Source organism: Barbus barbus (genome assembly GCF_936440315.1).
Source record: "Barbus barbus genome assembly, chromosome: 27".
Lineage (NCBI taxonomy): Eukaryota > Metazoa > Chordata > Actinopteri > Cypriniformes > Cyprinidae > Barbus > Barbus barbus.
This window is the reverse complement of record NC_136755.1, coordinates 6,766,700-6,785,170: the sequence shown is the minus strand read 5'-3', so window position 1 is coordinate 6,785,170 and position 18,471 is coordinate 6,766,700. Positions and strand designations below refer to the sequence as shown.

Genomic DNA, 18,471 nt, shown 5'->3' with positions numbered 1-18,471 from the left:
AATGGAGCACAGACCAATTTTCTCATATCAGTGTTTGTCTTTTTAATATTTAAGATAAATGTTACCCAGATGGAGCTTCTTTTTTTTCCCAAGTGATGTGTTTACTTGAATACTGACCAGAAGATAAAACATTACAACAGTCTTTTAATGACCTGAAAAAAAATCAAGTCAAAATTCCTGCTTGTGTGAGACCTGACAAAATTACAGATCATATTATAGTAACAATTAAAAAGCACCAATATGGGCTCGCTTGAGGCTACATCAAGCGAGCGATTCTGTTATAGCACACACGTGCATGATGGGAAATTTTAAAGGACTGAGGTAATAGTGTGTGCAGCTTCACTCTGAACGGCAGGGGAGTGATAATATGCGCTTGTTGTCCCTTGTGGCTCCCATTCCATGTTTTCTTCTTTCTTTAGTCCTCGTCTTCATCCTCATCATCATCATCATCATGGCTGGAGTTCTTCAGCTGTGGCTGCTCACGCTTGATCGTAACGATCCCGGTGAAGATGGCGTAACCCAGCATAGCTCCCACAGCGAACAGAACAGATAGAATCTGGTTACGCCGCTTGTGGGGCTCATCGAAGTCGCTGCTATCAGGCTGAGCTTGAATCTTACGACCTGGTGCCTCTGAAAAAGAGAAGGTAAATTTAAATTTGGTTAGTTTCAGTGAAAAGGCTTAGGGGTTAGTTAAGTCCACTTTAAATGAACCAAGCTCAGACCCCTTTAAGTGGAGTAAAAGTCAACAGAATGTTGTCTTTGCGTTCCCATTATACCAGATCCAAAAAGATGGCTCAGATATCATTTAATTTAGTTTACTTTCCATTCACAACAATGTTAAATTATCAATATTGTTAATAATAATAATAATAATAATAATAATAAATTAGTTTTGCAAAACAAAAAGTTTTGCATTAAAATTTGTATTATTTATACTATTCATAATATTTACTACTAATACGATTACTGCTAAATACAAAATAATGACCTTAATTTAATAAGTTTAATTTATTATTATTATAAAAATATCCTTTTATATTAAACTATGTTTATCATTTTAATTATTAGATATTATTAGATAATAATTAGAAGATTATTAGAAGAAATTCAACTTATTAAATTAGGTTTGCTTTAAGTTTAATTAAGGTAATATTACTTATACTACTAGTGCTACTAATACTCCTACTACTTCATTGTTAATTTAATAAAACTAATCAAATTAAGTATTATTATTAATAAAATATCAAATAAAAAGGTCATTATGTAATATTTTTATTTATATTATATTCATATTACTACTACTACTAATAATAATAATAAAGTATTATTATTATTATTATTATTATTATTATTATTATTATTATTACTACTAACCATAATAAATCAAATTGTCGTTGTAATTTTTTGGTATTACTATTTGTGTTATATTCATAATATTTCTACTACTACTATTACTACTAATAATAATAATAATAATAATAATAATGTATTACTATTAATATTCCTAAAACAAATTTAAGTAACCTTAGATATACTAAACTAAACCCCAATTATAATTATTATTATCATAATTAATTATTTTAAAATAACCATATTATAATAAATAAACATTAAGTAGTGATTTGGTATTATTATTTGTATTATATTAATACAAATAATAATAATAATAATAATTAATAAACCTTTATTATTATTATTTGAAAATTAACCATATTATATTAAATAAAAATTACGTATTTTTGTTATTATCATTTGTATTATATGAATATTTATACTACTACTTCTTATACTAATACTAAAAATACTAGAGCAAAATGTTTTTAACGTGACAACATGCACCTCGTGCATCAGAGGGGAAGTAGAGTGCTAGGATGTTGGTGCAGTACTGCTGCAGGTTGTTCAGAGAGTTGAGGTGCTGCTGTTGCTTTCCATTAGGCAGTTTGATCTTCAACAGAGGGGCCAGGTGTGCAAACACATACGCGTCCAGCGATGAGGGACTGCAAGCACAAATGAAACATCACGGTCACAGATGCGCATGATTTCACACACACTAACACAAACATAAACAATTACACACAACTGGTGTTGCTTACGAGTCTCCGAAGAAGAATTTCTGTGACCCCAGTCTCTGCGATAGGAGGGTCATACATTCAAATGCATCACGATAAAGCTACAAAGCAGAAACACAAACACAAAGATTAGGTCTAATTTTCCCAAATATCATGACTGCTGGCAGTATTTGTAAAAAGGACATGTATATCTGTCTTTGCTCATAACTGTCTCTTCCATAGCCTTCCTCTAAACCCACCAAAGCAGTGATAACACAAAGACATGTTGCTATGGCAATAAGACATCTGACCCAATTCTTTCTATGTTGTGTAAACATATGATGGAGGTCCAGCAGAACAATCCAGGAGTGTCTTTGAAACAAATGTAGACCACCAACAGACGGTCAAAAACAAAGACTACATACAGAAATAGCCCTCTAATGTGTTCTGATGGTTTGAACGTAACAGCTTTTGTTGACATAAATCAAAATAATCTACTGATAACAATTTTGGATTAGCATTTACTTGAGCATACAGTATACCTTTATTATACTGCCTTGTTAACTAGCGAAAGCTTTTTAGAAGAGCGTTTAACAGTGCTTAACTTGCTAACTGGAAACTGGTTATAATTTTGGATTACAGCCATGGATTACTGATTAGGTGATAATGTTGTAAATGTTCAGTTTCTTGCACACACTGATTGTTTTGCTTCATAAGACCTCAATGTGTCATCAGGAGCCACAAGTATTAATTTTGTTTTGCCTGTATTTGTTTTTTTTTTGTTTGTTTTTTACTCTCAAAGTGACGAAAGCCATTGACTTGCATTTAGTTAAACTCCAAGGATCGCTTTTTCAGCTAAAAATCTTTGCTTTTCTACTGAAAAAAAGGTCACCTACAGACAGTAGAGGTGTGCAATATTTATCTTCTGCGGTAATACTGTAATTGTTGTTTTAACGATTTGGGAGTTGACATTATCGAGTATGTATAAGTATTTGCAAAAAACAAACAAATACACATCTTGAGAGTCGAAAAGCATTCCCTGCGTGATGAAGCCTATGATAATGCAGTTACAATGCCCCTATAATTCATGTTATGAAAGCAAAAAATATCCTTGTATGGGTTTTTGTTTTTTCTAGTTATTAGATATAATATAGTTAAGCAATATCATAGAAGCAAGAGTGCCTTGATTGCCTGTGTTGCATTGATTTTATACAACAGTTCAACAAACAAGAAATTAATATTGAGTGAGTTACATTATGGACACAATAGTCTCGCCAATGAAAATAGTTCTAAAATAAGCCGGAGCGGAACATTTCAGAGCAACAATGCAGTGTTTGGTTCCTGAATGAATCTGTTTTTGAACGAATTTTTTTTATGAATAATCTATTCATAAAGACGGTCACTTGCTTCGTTTCTAAATGAATCAGCTGTTTTGAACAAATCATTTGAATGAATGATTCAATGAAGGCAGGGACTTGTCATCACCTACTGGTGGCACTTATTTATTCATAACATTTATTTATTCATTCATGAAAGGCCTAAACCAGCTAAGGTACCACCACAAAAACACACTCAGCAAAATATTGTTTAATTATTGTTATCGAAAACATCTAAAACATATTGAGATACCATTTTTGTCATTATTGCACACCCCTAACCTACAGTATTTCTGAGGGTGAGTAAATTAACAGCAAATATTTCATTTTTGGGTGAACCATCTTTGGGTGAACAACTGAAACAAAATCTTCAGTTCCCAGCTCACCTCTTTCTCCAGCTGTTCACCAGGCTCTAGGACTGTGTCTCCCCTCACGAGCCTCAACTTCTCCAGCTGCTGGCTGTGCATGCGGTTAGGTAGCAGGAAGTTGAGAGGGAAGGAGATGTTTTCTGCATACCAGCGCCGTGTAACATCCACATAGTTTTTAGAGTCTATCCACAGTGTGTAGATCTACACAGAAAGAAGGGTTCAGAAACATATGGGGTTTCTCAGAACTCCACTTAAGTTCCACTGACTGTTAATGAGGCCTCCGTTTTACAGTTTTAAAGAGGAAAACAGGCTGTGCGGCACATCAGTGAACACGGAAGGTGTCCTCAGGAGGACAGTGAAAAAACAAACATCAACATTTGACAGTGTCATCATGCAAAGTTCAACTCAAGGAGAAAAAGCTTTGCAATGAGCCATATGAACTGTAATATATTTAAAGGTGTGTGTATATTGGATACAGTATTATGCCTATAAATATGTATTATTCAGTCAGAGGTACACTATATGAACAAAAGTATTGGGACAACTATTACACCAACAACGACTTTGCATTCTAATTACACAGACATCTATATGGATTTGGTTCCTGACTTTGCAGCTATAATGGCTTCCACTCTTCTGGGAAGGCTTTCCACAAGATTTTGGAGCATTTCTGTAGTCATTTTTGCCCGTTTATCCAGTAGAGCATTCGTGAGGTCAGGCACTCATGTTGGACAAGAAGGCCTGACTCGCAGTCTCTGTTCCAGTTCATCTCAAACGTGTTTGATGGGCTTGAGGTCAGGTTTCTGTGCGGGCCAGTGAAGTTCTTCCACATCAAACTCATCCAACCATGTCCTTATGGACCTGGATTTGTACACTGGGGCACAGTCATGCTGGAATAGAAAAGGGCCTTCCCTGAACTGTTCCCACAAAGTTGAAAGTGGAAGTTGGAAAGGGCATAGCCCAACCCCTAAAAAAAAAAAAAGCCCAGTACCATTATCCCTCCTCCACCAAACTTTACAGTTGGCACAATGCAGTCAGTCTGGTAACATTCTCCTGGCATCTGCTAAACCCAGACTTGCACCAGACTGCCAAACAGAGAAGTGTGATTCATCCCTCCACAGAACAGGTTTCCACTGCTCCAGAATCCAGTACCTGCATGCTTTACTCCACTCAATCTGACGTTTGGCATAGTTCTTGGTGATGTGAGGCTTGTATGCATCTGCTCGGCCATGGAAACCCATTCCATGAAGCTCCACGATTCCACTTTCCAATAATACCACTTATAGTTGACCACAGAATATCTAGCAGGGACGAAAATAGACTTATTGCAAAGGTGGCATCCTATAACAGTGCCATGCTTGAATTCACTGAGCTCTTTAGGGGTGCGATTCGTTAGCCAACTATGATCGCAAAATCTGTCGTTACCATTTTTTCAACAATTCGCTGTTTCCCGAAAGCACAGTTCAAACAATCATTTGCAAACAGCGTCACAAACTTACATGTTTGGAATTATAGCTCTCAACCTGTGGTTCGAAGCGTAACCTGTGGTTTCTTGATAGTATGATATGTGGACTTCAAGAAACCAATAAGCAAGCTAACATGCATTACATTCTGTATCTTTCATTCCAGTTAAATATATACAGTATGTTTCCATCTATATATTTTAGCATGTCAACAGTCAATGCATTTTTGAAGAGTGCCCATGTGCATAAATGCAGGAGGGAAACTTGGAGTATGATGTAAGAGGGAAACCATGATGAATCAAACATCAAATAAAGCAAAAAGACAAGGAACAAAAAAATGCGTGTGACCTCATTAATGCCGACCATATATTGTTATACCACGGTGCAGAGTTGGTGGTAAAGCATTACAAGTAACACCAGTTAACTAGTAAAGTAACGCATTACTTTTAAATTTATAAGAAAATGTCTGAGTAACACAAAAGTAACGTAGTGCATTATTTTCCATAAAAAGTAACTAAGTACCGCAATATTGTAATGCATTACTTTTAAAAGTAACTTTCCCCAACACTGCCGATGTGGTTCAAATGATGGTTGTTACTAGCTAGTTAGTTTCCACAGCGATGCATCATACTATGGTACTTAATTAAAGAGTTACATCACTGTATGTGAAACGCACCTCAGAACGACCCATTTTTTCGCAAATGTTTGTAAATGCAGACAGCATGGCTAGGTGCTTGATTTTATATACCTGTTGCAATAAATCTGAAATGATTTACTTCCTTAGTATTTTTGTCACGTTTTCTAGCATAAATATCTACATATTCTTGAACCAGGATGCATTTACTTGACAAGTAAAATTACTTAAGATATCATGTTTTCTGAAAATATTATCCAAAATTTTGTTTTGTTTGTTCTGCTTAAAACAAGCAAAAATATCTGCCAATGGGTTAAGAAAAATAATGTTGTTTAGCCTTTAAATTAAGATTGTACCCCATTAGCAGATTATACCCCATTTTTATTGTTTTAAGCAAAAACGAACAAAATATAGAAAATATTTTCAGAAAAAAATAAAAATATTTGATCTGTCATTACCTGAATTTGTTAGATATTCATACAAATAATTCAAGACAAAAATACTAAGGAAGAAAATAATTTTTGGCAAGGTATAAGAGGTGTGTCCCAATAGTTTTGTCCATATAGTGTTATATCTCTTTTAATGTCTTTTGCTGCTCACTCCTCACCAGTGCAGGTAGCAGTTTCTCCTCCAGTAGGGAGACAAAAGCAAGCGTATCTGCGCCCTCCTTTGCTGAGAGGTCATAGTCTGCATTGTACTTCTGAAAGACAAGAGACCGTATTTAATGGCAACTGTCAAAAGCACTCATCACATTTGCACTGAATTGTACTATATTGTTTGTCTACTAAAAAAGCAGTGACTAACAATCAAAGCAGCAGCTGCAGTATGACAGCAGTTGTTAATGTAACTAAGCAGTGAATGTAACTGACCATGATGTGTTTAGACGATGCGTTTAAACATTTCTGGATGTCTAATACAAAGCCAAAAACCCTCTCGAGGACTAAATGAACACAACAACGGAAGGTTTCAAGCAATAAAGTTAGTCAATTTCCATGTCTCTTTCACAGGAGTAACTCGGACATGCTGTGCACACTCTTAGTTCACCACTAACAAGCTATAAAAGGTCATGCCATACCCACCGCCTTAAAACAAACCAGAAGCTGTTACTGGGAAACTGCTTTCCTCACAGCCACAACAACTCACGTCACCAATAATGTCAAGAGTAATCTGAATAATTTTATTCATAAAATAATAAAAAGTGACATAACCTAACAGGTACTCTTTTAAAATGCAAATATTTGGCACTTTTGTCTCTCAGTGTGTAACTTAAGTTAACTTTCTACTTCATGTTTCATATGCATTCAGTCTTTAAAAAATGTGGCAGACTTTTCCATTAGGACTTTTCAGTAATCATTTTTCCAAGATCCCTGGATGAGGTGGCAGTCTTTTGAATTATACTCATTAATAGCATACAAATGTAATCAGTAGGTGTAGAAAAATGTATAAAAAAATAAATAAAATCAATAAACCAACTCATGTCACTGTCCTAGAATTTTCTCCACATAAATAGCAACAATTAAAATATGCAAAACCGTTTGATGTTTTTGAAAGTAGTGTATATATATATATATATATATATATATATATATATATATATATATATATATATATATATTCCAAAAGAAGCAAATAAAATACATTAAAAATACAGTAGAAAATATATTGTCTTGCAGTTTTTAATGTTTGGGCATATGCATTCTGGGTACAGGTTTCCAGGTCTAACACCAGATGTTACTAACTATTTCCTTTCAAAAGAGCTGTCAGAGAGTCACCACCAACGACACTCACCAGATCCCAATCCCCTGATTTCTGATCACCGCCACCTGTCAGCAGCACTACCTGTACTCCTCCCGTTCACTCACTGTCTGGTCTCAAACATTACATGCTTGACTTACCTGACCCTAACCTTTGTTTACCTACCTGCCAGATCCACTCCTCGTTCTCCACCGCTCCTGCCCTCCATTGTTACCCAGCTCCATCGCTCCCTCTGACACCCTGGAAAGGAAAAAGGACATTGACACACAGATAAGACCCAAGAGACTTTCCCATTCCCCGCTTGGTTACCTGGACATTCTGCTCCTCTCATTCCCCTCTGCTGTCGTTCAATAAACCTGTTGTTTGTATTGCACTTACCTCTGTGTCCTGTGTCTATCTGCTGACAGAAGTCCGGACCTGAACCGACGACCGGAGATGGAGTTCCCGAAGCCTGCCGCTGCCAATCCCCTCGAAGAGCTGGTCAGCGCTCTTCGAACAGCTCTCTCTCCAGTCACACATCCTCAGTCTGCCTCTGCCAGTCCCATAGCCATCCCTGCAAACTATTTGGGTGAGGCGGTTGAATGTAGCAGTTTTTTACTCCAAGTTTCACTGTACATAGAGATGCAATCCAATAAATTTCCCAGCGAACGAACTACAGTTGCCTTCCTGATCTCCCTGCTAACTAGACGAGCATTGCTCTGGGCACGAGCCATCTGGAACTCACAGACCACTATAATTAACTCTTTCGATGCCTTCTCTTCCCACTTCCACAGATCAGAGCCCAGATGGCGATCTATGATGACATTGTCGGTCTGGAGAGTTTTCTGCAGAGGGCCGTTAAGATCTCCCAACGTCTCACGGCTTGTCAGCCGGACATAACCACTCATTCTCCGTCCTCACCAGCTGCCTGTACTCCGGTACCAGAACCTATGCAAATGGATACTAATTGCCTCTCACGCACCGACGTCTCGCAAAAAGGGCGCTTACTTCTCCGGGAAGCTTTCCCCATTGGAGCGGAACTACGATATTGGAAATCGGGAGCTGCTCGCCATTAAACTGGCACTGGAGGAATGGAGACACTGACTGGAGGGAGCTCAACACCCCTTTACGGTCATCACTGACCACAAAACCCCGGAATATCTCCGAAGTGCTAAGAGGTTAAACCCCCGGCAGGTTCGCTGGGCCCTCTTCTTCACCCGGTTCCAGTTTTCCATCACGTATCGACCCGGAGATAAGAATGTCAAGGCAGATTCCCTCTCACATATCCATGCCCCCGACGAACCCTCCACACCTGAACCCATGCTCCCTTTAGCCGTCCTTGTGAGCCCCATCCAGTGGGTCCTGGACGAACAGATCCGCATCGCCTCCACCAAACCCGCTCCGCTGGGAGGTCCAGAGGGCAAAACCTACATGCCCACCTCCTTGAGGACTTCCCTTCTGGGCTCCCTGCATGCTTCCCCAGGCTCTGGACACCCAGGCAGCCAGCGTACTCTCTTGCTCCTCCAAGCTTGGTAATGGTGGCCTAGTATGGCCCGGGATGTTTCCCAGTACGTTCGTGGATGCTCAGTCTGCGCCATCTCCAAGACTCTACATCACTTACCCGCCGGAAAATTAGTTCCATTACCCATTCCACGTCGCCCCTGGTCCCACGCCGGACTCAACTTCGTCACAGATCTCCTTAAGTCAGAAGGTTATACCTGCATACTCGTTGCAGTTGACAGATTCTCTTGCAAGTTAATTCCCCTCCGGGGTTTTCCCACAGCCCTCGAAACAGCAGAGGCCCTCTTCCATAATCTCTTCTGCACCTTCGACATCCCAGAAGATGTCGTCTCTGACCATGGGCCACAGTTTGTCTCCCGTGTCTGGAAGGCATTCTTCAAACTCCTTGATGTCACCGTCAGTCTCTCCTCAGGGTATCACCCCCAGACTAACGGCCAGACTGAGCGGAAGATTCAGGAGATTGGGAGATATCTCTGGGCCTACTGTCATGATGACCAGCACAGCTGGAACCGCTTCCTCCCATGGGCCATGTATGCACAAAATTCCCTCAAGCAAGCAAGCAACCACTGGCCTAAACCCTTTCCAGTGCATACTCCGCTACCAACGCCCTCTCTTTCCCTGGACAGAAGAGCCCTCCGACGTTCCAGCTGTCGACCACTGGTTCTGAGTGAGCGAAAGAGTTTGGGACTCAGCTCATGTCCAACTCCAGCAGGCAGTGCGGAGACAAGACCTATGCAGATGCCCGTCGGTCTGCCACCCCCGTCTATCGTCCTGGAGATGAGGTCTGGCTCTCCACCTGGGATCTGAGTCTCCGCTTGCCCTGCCGGAAGCAGAGTCCCCGCTATATCGTCCCTTTACCATTGAGAGGCAGATCAATGAGGTCACCTTCCGTCTCCAACTCCCTGCACGGTATCGTATCCATCCAGCATTCCATGTCTCACTCCTCAAGCCTGTCTCTCCATCGGTCACAGAACCTGACGAGCCTGCAGTACCTGCTCCTCGCAAGATCATCGAGGAGCCCCTAGTCTACATGGTGCAGGACATCTTGGACTCTCGGCGACGGGGTGGTCACCTGGAATATCTTATTGACTGGGAGGGATATGGGCCAGAGGAAAGATCCTGGGTGGCCTGGGACGATGTGCTGGATCCCTCTCTCCTGGCTTAGTTTCTCAATAACCACCCTGACCATCCCGCACCCAGAGGCCGTGGCCGACCCCGTCGCCGTAATAGGGAGTCAGGAGCCACTCCTGGAGGAGGGGGTACTGTCAGAGTGTCACCACAGTCACCGCAGTCTCCACCAACGACACTCACCAGATCCCAATCCCCTGATTTCTGATCACCGCCACCTGCCAGCAGCACTATATCCCTGCACTTCTCCTGTTCACTCACTGTCTGGTCTCAAACATTACATGCTTGACTTACCTGACCTTAACCTTTGTTTACCTACCTGCCAGTATCCCGACGATCCGCTCCTCGTTCTCCACCGCTCCTGCCCTCCATTTTTACCCAGCTCCATCGCTCCCTCGGACACCCTGGAAAGGAAAAAGGACATTGACACACCGATAAGAACCAAGAGACTTTCCCATTCCCCGCCTGGTTACCTGGATATTCTGCTCATATCATTCCCCTCTGCTGTCGTTCAATAAACTTGTTGTTTGTATTGCACTTACCTCTGTGTCCCGTGTCTATCTGCTGACAAGAGCTTCAGAACAGCTATCTTTACATCACTCAACACTCTCTCACAACCTGCTTAGCATCTTCAAGGAAAATCCTGTTTTCTGAGGATGCATATCTTGATTTAGATGCCGAGGAGCTTTAGGGTCTAATCCTCACCTGGTGAGTGTGTGTGTGTGTGTGTGTGTGTGTTTTGTTGGCCTCTCTCTCTGAGGGTCGAGAGGGGGGTCGTTCACCTGTTTCCTGAGATGAATGATGATCTTACTGGGTTTGGAGATGCTTCCTTCTTCCCTGGTCTTCAGAGCAGGCAGAGTACCTTTTGGGGGAGAAAACAACTCCCATGTTAACTCTATTTGAGAACAATTCAAGACACTGCCTTAAGCACAAGTGTATCCAAACCTAACGCTCTCCTCAAAGGGTTCCAGAAGTCAGTGGATGCTTAACCCATTAACCTATGACCTTTTGAACTCTGACCCAAACTGAAAGAGGGTGTATTGACCAGTCTAAGGTTCCCTCGTGCAGCATACATACGAGATGTCATTCAGTCTTTTGGCAGTAGCTCATTTTAACAGCTTCATGTATCAGATAAACAGTGAAGCCTGACGTGATTCTGGCAGAAAACTCACCTGTAGGGCTTCTCCATGGGTTGGTGATTTTGTGAACTTTAAGAGGAGCACCAGCAAACTTGGCATAGGCCTAAGAGAACAGAAAGACAGAGAAAACAGAATGAACTCATTCATGCCAAGCTACAAATTAAAGAGTCTTAAGCAACAAAGTGTAACAGTTGATTTCTGGGAGTAAAATCCCAATTGTATCCCAAGTATACTGAAAAACTAAAACTTAAATTTAAACACTTTTCTTTTAAAATGCACTCCATCTGTTTTATTTAGAAAAATCATAGTTTTACAGTGTATAGGAACTAGTGGTGTCAAAATTAGCGCGTTAACGCATGCGATTAATTTTTTCAGATTAACGCGATAAAAATTAACGCAATTAACGCAGGGGCGGGGCTAGGGTTGGCCACCCCATTCACAACTGCTGCCTCCGTCACTTTTTTCTTGAAAAGGATTGCTTTTATTTAGATGCAGAATGTCTTTATGGCCACATCAAACGGGAGAAGTTTCAGAAGCGCGCCAGACGCGAGTCAAACGAGCGTGGAAAAGATACTGTGCTCGTAGCGAGCTCTTCCAATACACGCACAAAGATGCCGGCGAGCGCTGTAGCTTGTATCATTTCATATCAAACACAGCGAAACTACGTGCATGCAATGTCGTAGTTATGCCGTCAGTTAAGGCATGAAGTTACCAAAAAGGCGATTAAAGCTGCCTTAAAACTGTGTGCATGCATGCAATATGTTATATCTTCGTCACATTTAAGAACATATCTCTGAAATGAATTTAAAAACTGTCCTGAGGCACCCCAGCACTGTCTCCATCATCCAAAACACCAGATTCAACTCGTCCGCTCATTAGTAGAGATTTTAAGACCTGAAGTGGGTCAGAAAAGAGAGTTGTGAGAAAATAAGATGCATGTCAGATCGTCACGTTCAGCAGCAGCAGTTTTTAAAGCAATAGCAGGCAAATAAGTTAATAACCAGCTGCTGTGATGTCCATTAATCCAAGAACAAAAAAAAAAACAAAAAAAAAGAGGAAATCAATTACTTTTATAGCTTTAAGGGGTTCATATATTTAATTTAGAATTTAGTGTTTGGTAACTATTAATTTTCTGTATATTTCTGCTGAAGGGCTCAGGTAAATGTGTCATTTATTATAATGGGTTCGTGTGAAGATTGTTTTAAGTTCACTTAAATTAGAAGTTAAGTCTAATAAATGTTCAAATTGATAGCTCTCAGTTATACTGTAATGCTGAATGGCTACAGTCAATGGTTAAATAGTCAGGGGGAAAAAAAATTATAGAGACATCAGTTGTATTGATATCAGTGATGCGGGCCTTCAATCATAAAAAAAGATGCCATTAAAGAAATATTAAAAATACTGTCTTTATGTTGTATGTACATTGTACATTTGAAGACTGAATGTGAAATTATTGCAATATACAATTATATTTAAAAACTTTAACGTTAGGTGGGATTAATCGCAATTAATTTTAGAAAAATGTGCGATTAATTAGTTAATTTTTTTAATCAATTGACAGCACTAATAGGAACCATTTGTAAATAATTAGGACACAGACCTTGTGAACAGTCTTTTTCGTGATTTATGGCCTGTAAACATTTTGTTTTCAATTTTGTTTGTATGAATTTTGTAGAACTAACCATTATGTTAAATTAGTCTTTGGCATAAAAAATGTTCTTCTTTTTCCCCCCTTTTCACTCCTATAATGAAGGTTTTTCCCTTTACTTTAATATTAGGAAAATTGTATCACTGTGACTTTTTTATTTTTTTTTACATTTCTGCTTGTGTTTTCAAGTAAATGTATGTGTGAATCAACAGTATCACTGAGAATAGTATAGTACTTATTTTTATTTATTTTAAATATTTTCCTATTTTAATTTTAGTTTTATTAATTTTGTGCACTTTTATTCATTTTTAAAGTATGTCTATATAGTTTTCAGATTTAGTTTGTTATTTTCAGTAAAAATGAAATTTTGCCTCGACAACTAGCTGCTTTTTTTCTGTTAAAATTTAAACTACTAAACAATTTAAAAAAATTGCATAATACATATAGATAGAGAGAGAGAGAGAGAGAGAGAGAGAGAGAGAGATTCATAAAACATTTACACACACAAAAAAAAAATTGAAAATAATTCTGAAAGAAATTACTTTCTCAAGTACCATACAGTTGAGTAATAGTAGTGCTAGATCATCTGAGCATTGCTACACTGCTATTGAGACATTTCTGTAGGGCTCGATGGGTAAGTCACTAATTGTGCCGTACAAACATGTGCTGACTTGAGTTAGCGTCTGGGAAGATCTCATGTTTGTCAGCGGGGGAAATCAAATCCTGGACTCCCTCCAAGCCCTCCAAGCCCTGCATTAAATTGAGCATGGAGACGTCAATCATCTCTCACACTCAGAGGAATTTATGAAAGTCACATCTCTGAGCGAAGACCAAGCTGGAGGAGGAAAAATCAGATCAGAGCGGAGATAGCATCTTATTTCCAGCCAGTCTCGACAGTACCATTAAACAAGATCAAACGGCAATGCTGCCGCTCTGTAAATTCCAGTGTGGTTTGCGGCTCCTGACAGCCATGCTGAGAAGGTATTTAGCAGGGGGGGAACAAAATCATAGTTGTACATAAACAAAGAAAAGATAAACTAAGAGAGTACAAGAGTAATAGCATGTCTGGAACAGAAATAAATCATGCATCCCAAAATTTAAGATGACATGGGACAATAAAGAATTGAAACCAGTAATAAAACAGACATAAACACAACATGATTAAGGTTGAGATGCATGGCTTAATCTGGTAACCTGAAAATGGCCTGAGAAAGAGTCTGGATGCAGTTAAAGTAATGCTCACCTCGTTGAGTAAAACCCACTGCCCCACTTATTCATGTGCTACTGCTCTGAAGCGTACAGACGATCTGAAGGTTTTATGTTACAGTCTAAGTGAACACTTTGGCACTAAACCCACAGCTTGATTATCTCGTTAAATCCTCAACTGACTGAACCACGGTCACAACTCTACGTACATCTTGGCAACTGAATCACCATATATATATATATATATATATATATATATATATATATATATATATATATATATATATATATATATATATATATATATATATATATATATATATATACACACACACATCAAATCTAGATAGACAGATACACAAATGATATGGATATTCCACATCAAATAAGTTTCCATTCACAAAGAGGCGTGATTTTAAGGCATAACTAAACTTGAGCTATATAAGTGTATTAGCAAGTGGTTAACGTTAGTCATAATTTAGTCATCTCGTGTGAAATTTAGTCAAATATGCAAGTGATTAACACAAAAACTAGAAACACTTTTGTGAAGGCAAAAGTTTGAATTTGACTGGCTGACTTCAACAGGTTTTCCAATACTGCGGCAATGAATGCTTGAGAAGAGCAAATAAATGTTTGATTTAATCAATGTTTGTGAAGTTCAACGCACCAAAACGATATATTCAGATATTCAAGCGTTTTGTTTGAGGCACTTTTAAAAACAAAAAAAAGAGGTAATTTTTCCATGTTTACGGTCAAGATTTCCCAGATTCGGTCAACCCTTTTTGGATTCTCCCCTCAGGTAAACATGAAAGTACCAATTTAATCTGTAGACATGATGTCGAATAAAATACAACTGTGATTGGTCACTTTACATGTCAGTTAGACGGCCTCTTCCTGACTAAGTGGGCGGTCCTTCAACCAACATCATGAGATTGAGTCCCAGCAAATGCGTGAAATAATCTAATTTAAATCACTGTTCTGGCAAGATGCACAATCCACAACACTTCCTCCTGTGAAAAACTCTAGCACCTGTTGTCCTCTGAATCCCCCCAAAAATGGGCAATGTATGCATCTTTGGATAAAAGCCTTTGCCAAATGCATAAATGAAAATGAAAAAGAAATGCTCAACTTCAGTTACTAAGAAAAACAGTAAAGTTATTGAATGCACCACTTTTTTTTGCCTTTCACTTTTTAAGAATTGTTTTATCTAGCATATTCCAACAAAGCAATTTTCAATGTGATGACCCACCCAAATTTTCTTCTGCTCGTACTCTACTCAACATAAGTAGAGACTCATGGGTGATGACTGATCTGAAGACTGAGAAACCATAAACCACCCATTCGCCATGAGAATGTTTAGGCTAGACGAGAAAGGAAAGCCGTCACCATTGCAAAAATTTCTGCAGCCTCCATCATTTTAACACAAAGCTGAAAAACATGTAATGTTTTGAAGTGAAGTGACATACTGCCAAGTATGGTGACCCATACTCGGAATTCGTGCTCTGCATTTAACCCATCCAACGTGCACACACACAGCAGTGAACACACACAGCAGTGAACACACCCCCGGAGCAGTGGGCAGCCATTTATGCTGCAGCGCCCGGGGAGCAGTTGGGGGTTCGGTGCCTTGCTCAAGGGCACCCGAGTCGTGGTATTGAGGGTGGAGAGAGCGCTGGACATTCACTCCCCCCACCTACAATCCCTGCCGGCCCGAGACTCGAACCCGTAACCTTTGGATTACGAGTCCGACTCTCTAACCATTAGGCACTATGACAAATGAAAACGTTTTTAAAGACAATCCACCAAAAATGTAAGATATTTTATTGACAATCAATCATTTACATTAACCTATCTGTACATTTTTTAGTTTATGTATTTATTTTTTTGTATTGATCATGGCAGCAGTTAAACAGCAATCAAAACAAGGAGAAGAGGAGTATAACCAGACAGGCAAATATCCAGACTTAAGTTGCAGTCAGACATACTTTTGCCATTTAAAGAGAATTCAGGTGCCTTCACCACATAGTCACACACAAAACTCAATTGCATTTGTGCTATTCCGATTTAATTCCCTAGAAGTGAAAACAAATGATAAATACATTATTACAAGCAAATTAATTTGTGAAAGCCTTCTACTAAAGTTTCAAAGCATCTAGTGAATTCTAACGTTACGCCATCAAAAAGAAACCACAATATGATTAAATAATAGCAGCATGACCATTCATGCTGAAAATAAGTTTCAAATTTGAATTCAGTCATTCATCCTGACTCCTGAAGTTTCGTTTGTCTTCCCGTCATTGTCGGGAAACATGAGAAGCTCTCAGTTACTGTTTGTTTTTGTGTTTGGCGAGTCTGGATCTCTGCACTACGGGACCCTTCACTCCCCAGCACACACAAACCGCTGGCTGTTTAGACGGCCAGATAATCCTGTCTTTCTCTACCATCATCCACACTGAGTGTACACAAACAAAGACAAGTGATAACAGACACACATGGCCACTGCACACTACTATTGATTTAAAAAAAATAGTTTTATAGTAGATATGAACACTCATCTTCTCTGCTTGTAAGGGGGTGAGTGTAACAATAAGACATCTGCTTGTGCCCTCCTTAAAGCAGTAGTTCAACCATAATTGACACTTTGATGATCCAAGATGTATAGCTAACAGATTTGGAGAAATTTAGCATTATTTCTCTTGCTCGCCAATGGATCATCTTGCAGTGAATGGGTGCCGTCAGAATGAGAGTCCAATTTTATTTTATTTTTTTAAATAAACAAACCCACTACTAAGATGTTTTCAACTTCTAACTTGAAATATGAGTCCATAATGTGAAAACTGCATCAAAATCCACCATCATATTTGTTTAGAACTGTTTTCAACAGAGATTACTTTTTCATTAAAGAAAGTAATATAGAGAACTGGAGATAGAAGACTCGTATTTTAGACTGAACTTGAGATCGTCTTGATGGATTTGTTTCTTACAAACACAGTTTTTCTTTTCACTAGATGTTAATTGTTGGACTGGAGTGGTGTGGATTATTGTGATGTTTTTGTGACTCTCAATTCTGACGGCACCCATTCACTGCAGTGGTGAGCAAGTGACGTAATGCTACTTTTCTCCAAATCGGTTTCCTTGAAGAAACAAGCTCTGCATTTTGGATGGCCTGACGGAGAGGACTATTCCTTTAAGATGCTCAAACATACAGTCTTTGCCGAAAATACCAAAAGGTATGCTAATAAGAAATAATCTTAAAGGGAAATTAACATCAGTCATTCTCATTAAAAAAACAAAAAGGTCAAACATCACAGTATTGTACATTTAAATGTCGCTTTTTTTAACTTTTTTAATTTTAAATATATTAGAAAATAAGATTTCCATTATTTGTACATTTTAAACAATTAAATATTAGGAAATGTAAGATTCTAATTTACATTATTACTAGGTCACTAATCAAATGTTTGTGACACTGATCATGAAACATGAACATGACACTTAGCAGTGACCTGCAGTACTTCATTTATGATCCTAAAAATGACTGTGATAGCTGTAACCCATCCATCGCTCGATATTTTATCAGAGATATATGATATATATTATTCACCGAGAAACTACCGCGATATACATTCAACCGGTGTGTTTCTCTCTTACCAGCACAGTTAAACAGTCCACATCTACTGAAGGCAATCCATAGTCGCCTTTCCAACAGAACAACTCCAAGGGGGCAGCCATATTTGAGAGACTTTTAAGTGGCTTTTCACCTGGAAGTACTGCGCTTTATGGTTGCTACTAGCAACTGTTAGCTGTGTTTTAGGACAGCAAAAATATAAATAAATATTTTCAACCACTTATTAGTTATAAACAGACCCCTTTTTAAATTTCGTTTAAAATTAAAATTAATTCATTCATTATAAAACGACAATATGATACAGAAATGATAATAATAATAAAGCTGGAATAAAACGAAGTTAATGTTTTTATTAATTATTTATTAATCCATTAATTAATCAAATCGGTTTAATAAATAACACTTAAATAAACTCAAACTTAAAGTAATTTAAATCGCACATACGGTAGTTTATATCACCGTTCAATAATGTAATATAGTAGCAAAATTCCTCTTTTTTACAGATCTGTGATCCTATATGTGTACTGTGTACTCAGGCTTAACATTTCAATTTAGATTAATTGCATGCCATAGGTCAG

At 38.6% G+C, this 18,471-nt stretch overlaps 1 protein-coding gene across 1 annotated transcript in view; it reads right to left on the bottom strand.

The window, feature by feature from the left end:
- The window catches only part of LOC306847662 (thrombospondin-3b-like), a gene marked incomplete at its 5' end in the record, with an annotated part of 37,788 nt that extends 19,791 nt beyond the window's left edge, over positions 1 to 17,997 (bottom strand). The window contains 7 exons of the mRNA XM_079381741.1: positions 1,840 to 1,997; positions 2,094 to 2,170; positions 3,811 to 3,993; positions 6,497 to 6,589; positions 11,055 to 11,134; positions 11,445 to 11,514; positions 17,917 to 17,997. Of these exons, the coding sequence (XP_079237867.1) occupies positions 1,840 to 1,997; positions 2,094 to 2,170; positions 3,811 to 3,993; positions 6,497 to 6,589; positions 11,055 to 11,134; positions 11,445 to 11,514; positions 17,917 to 17,997 (742 nt within the window). The remainder of the gene's footprint in view (positions 1 to 1,839; positions 1,998 to 2,093; positions 2,171 to 3,810; positions 3,994 to 6,496; positions 6,590 to 11,054; positions 11,135 to 11,444; positions 11,515 to 17,916) is intronic.
- Between the last annotated feature and the right edge of the window lie 474 nt (positions 17,998 to 18,471).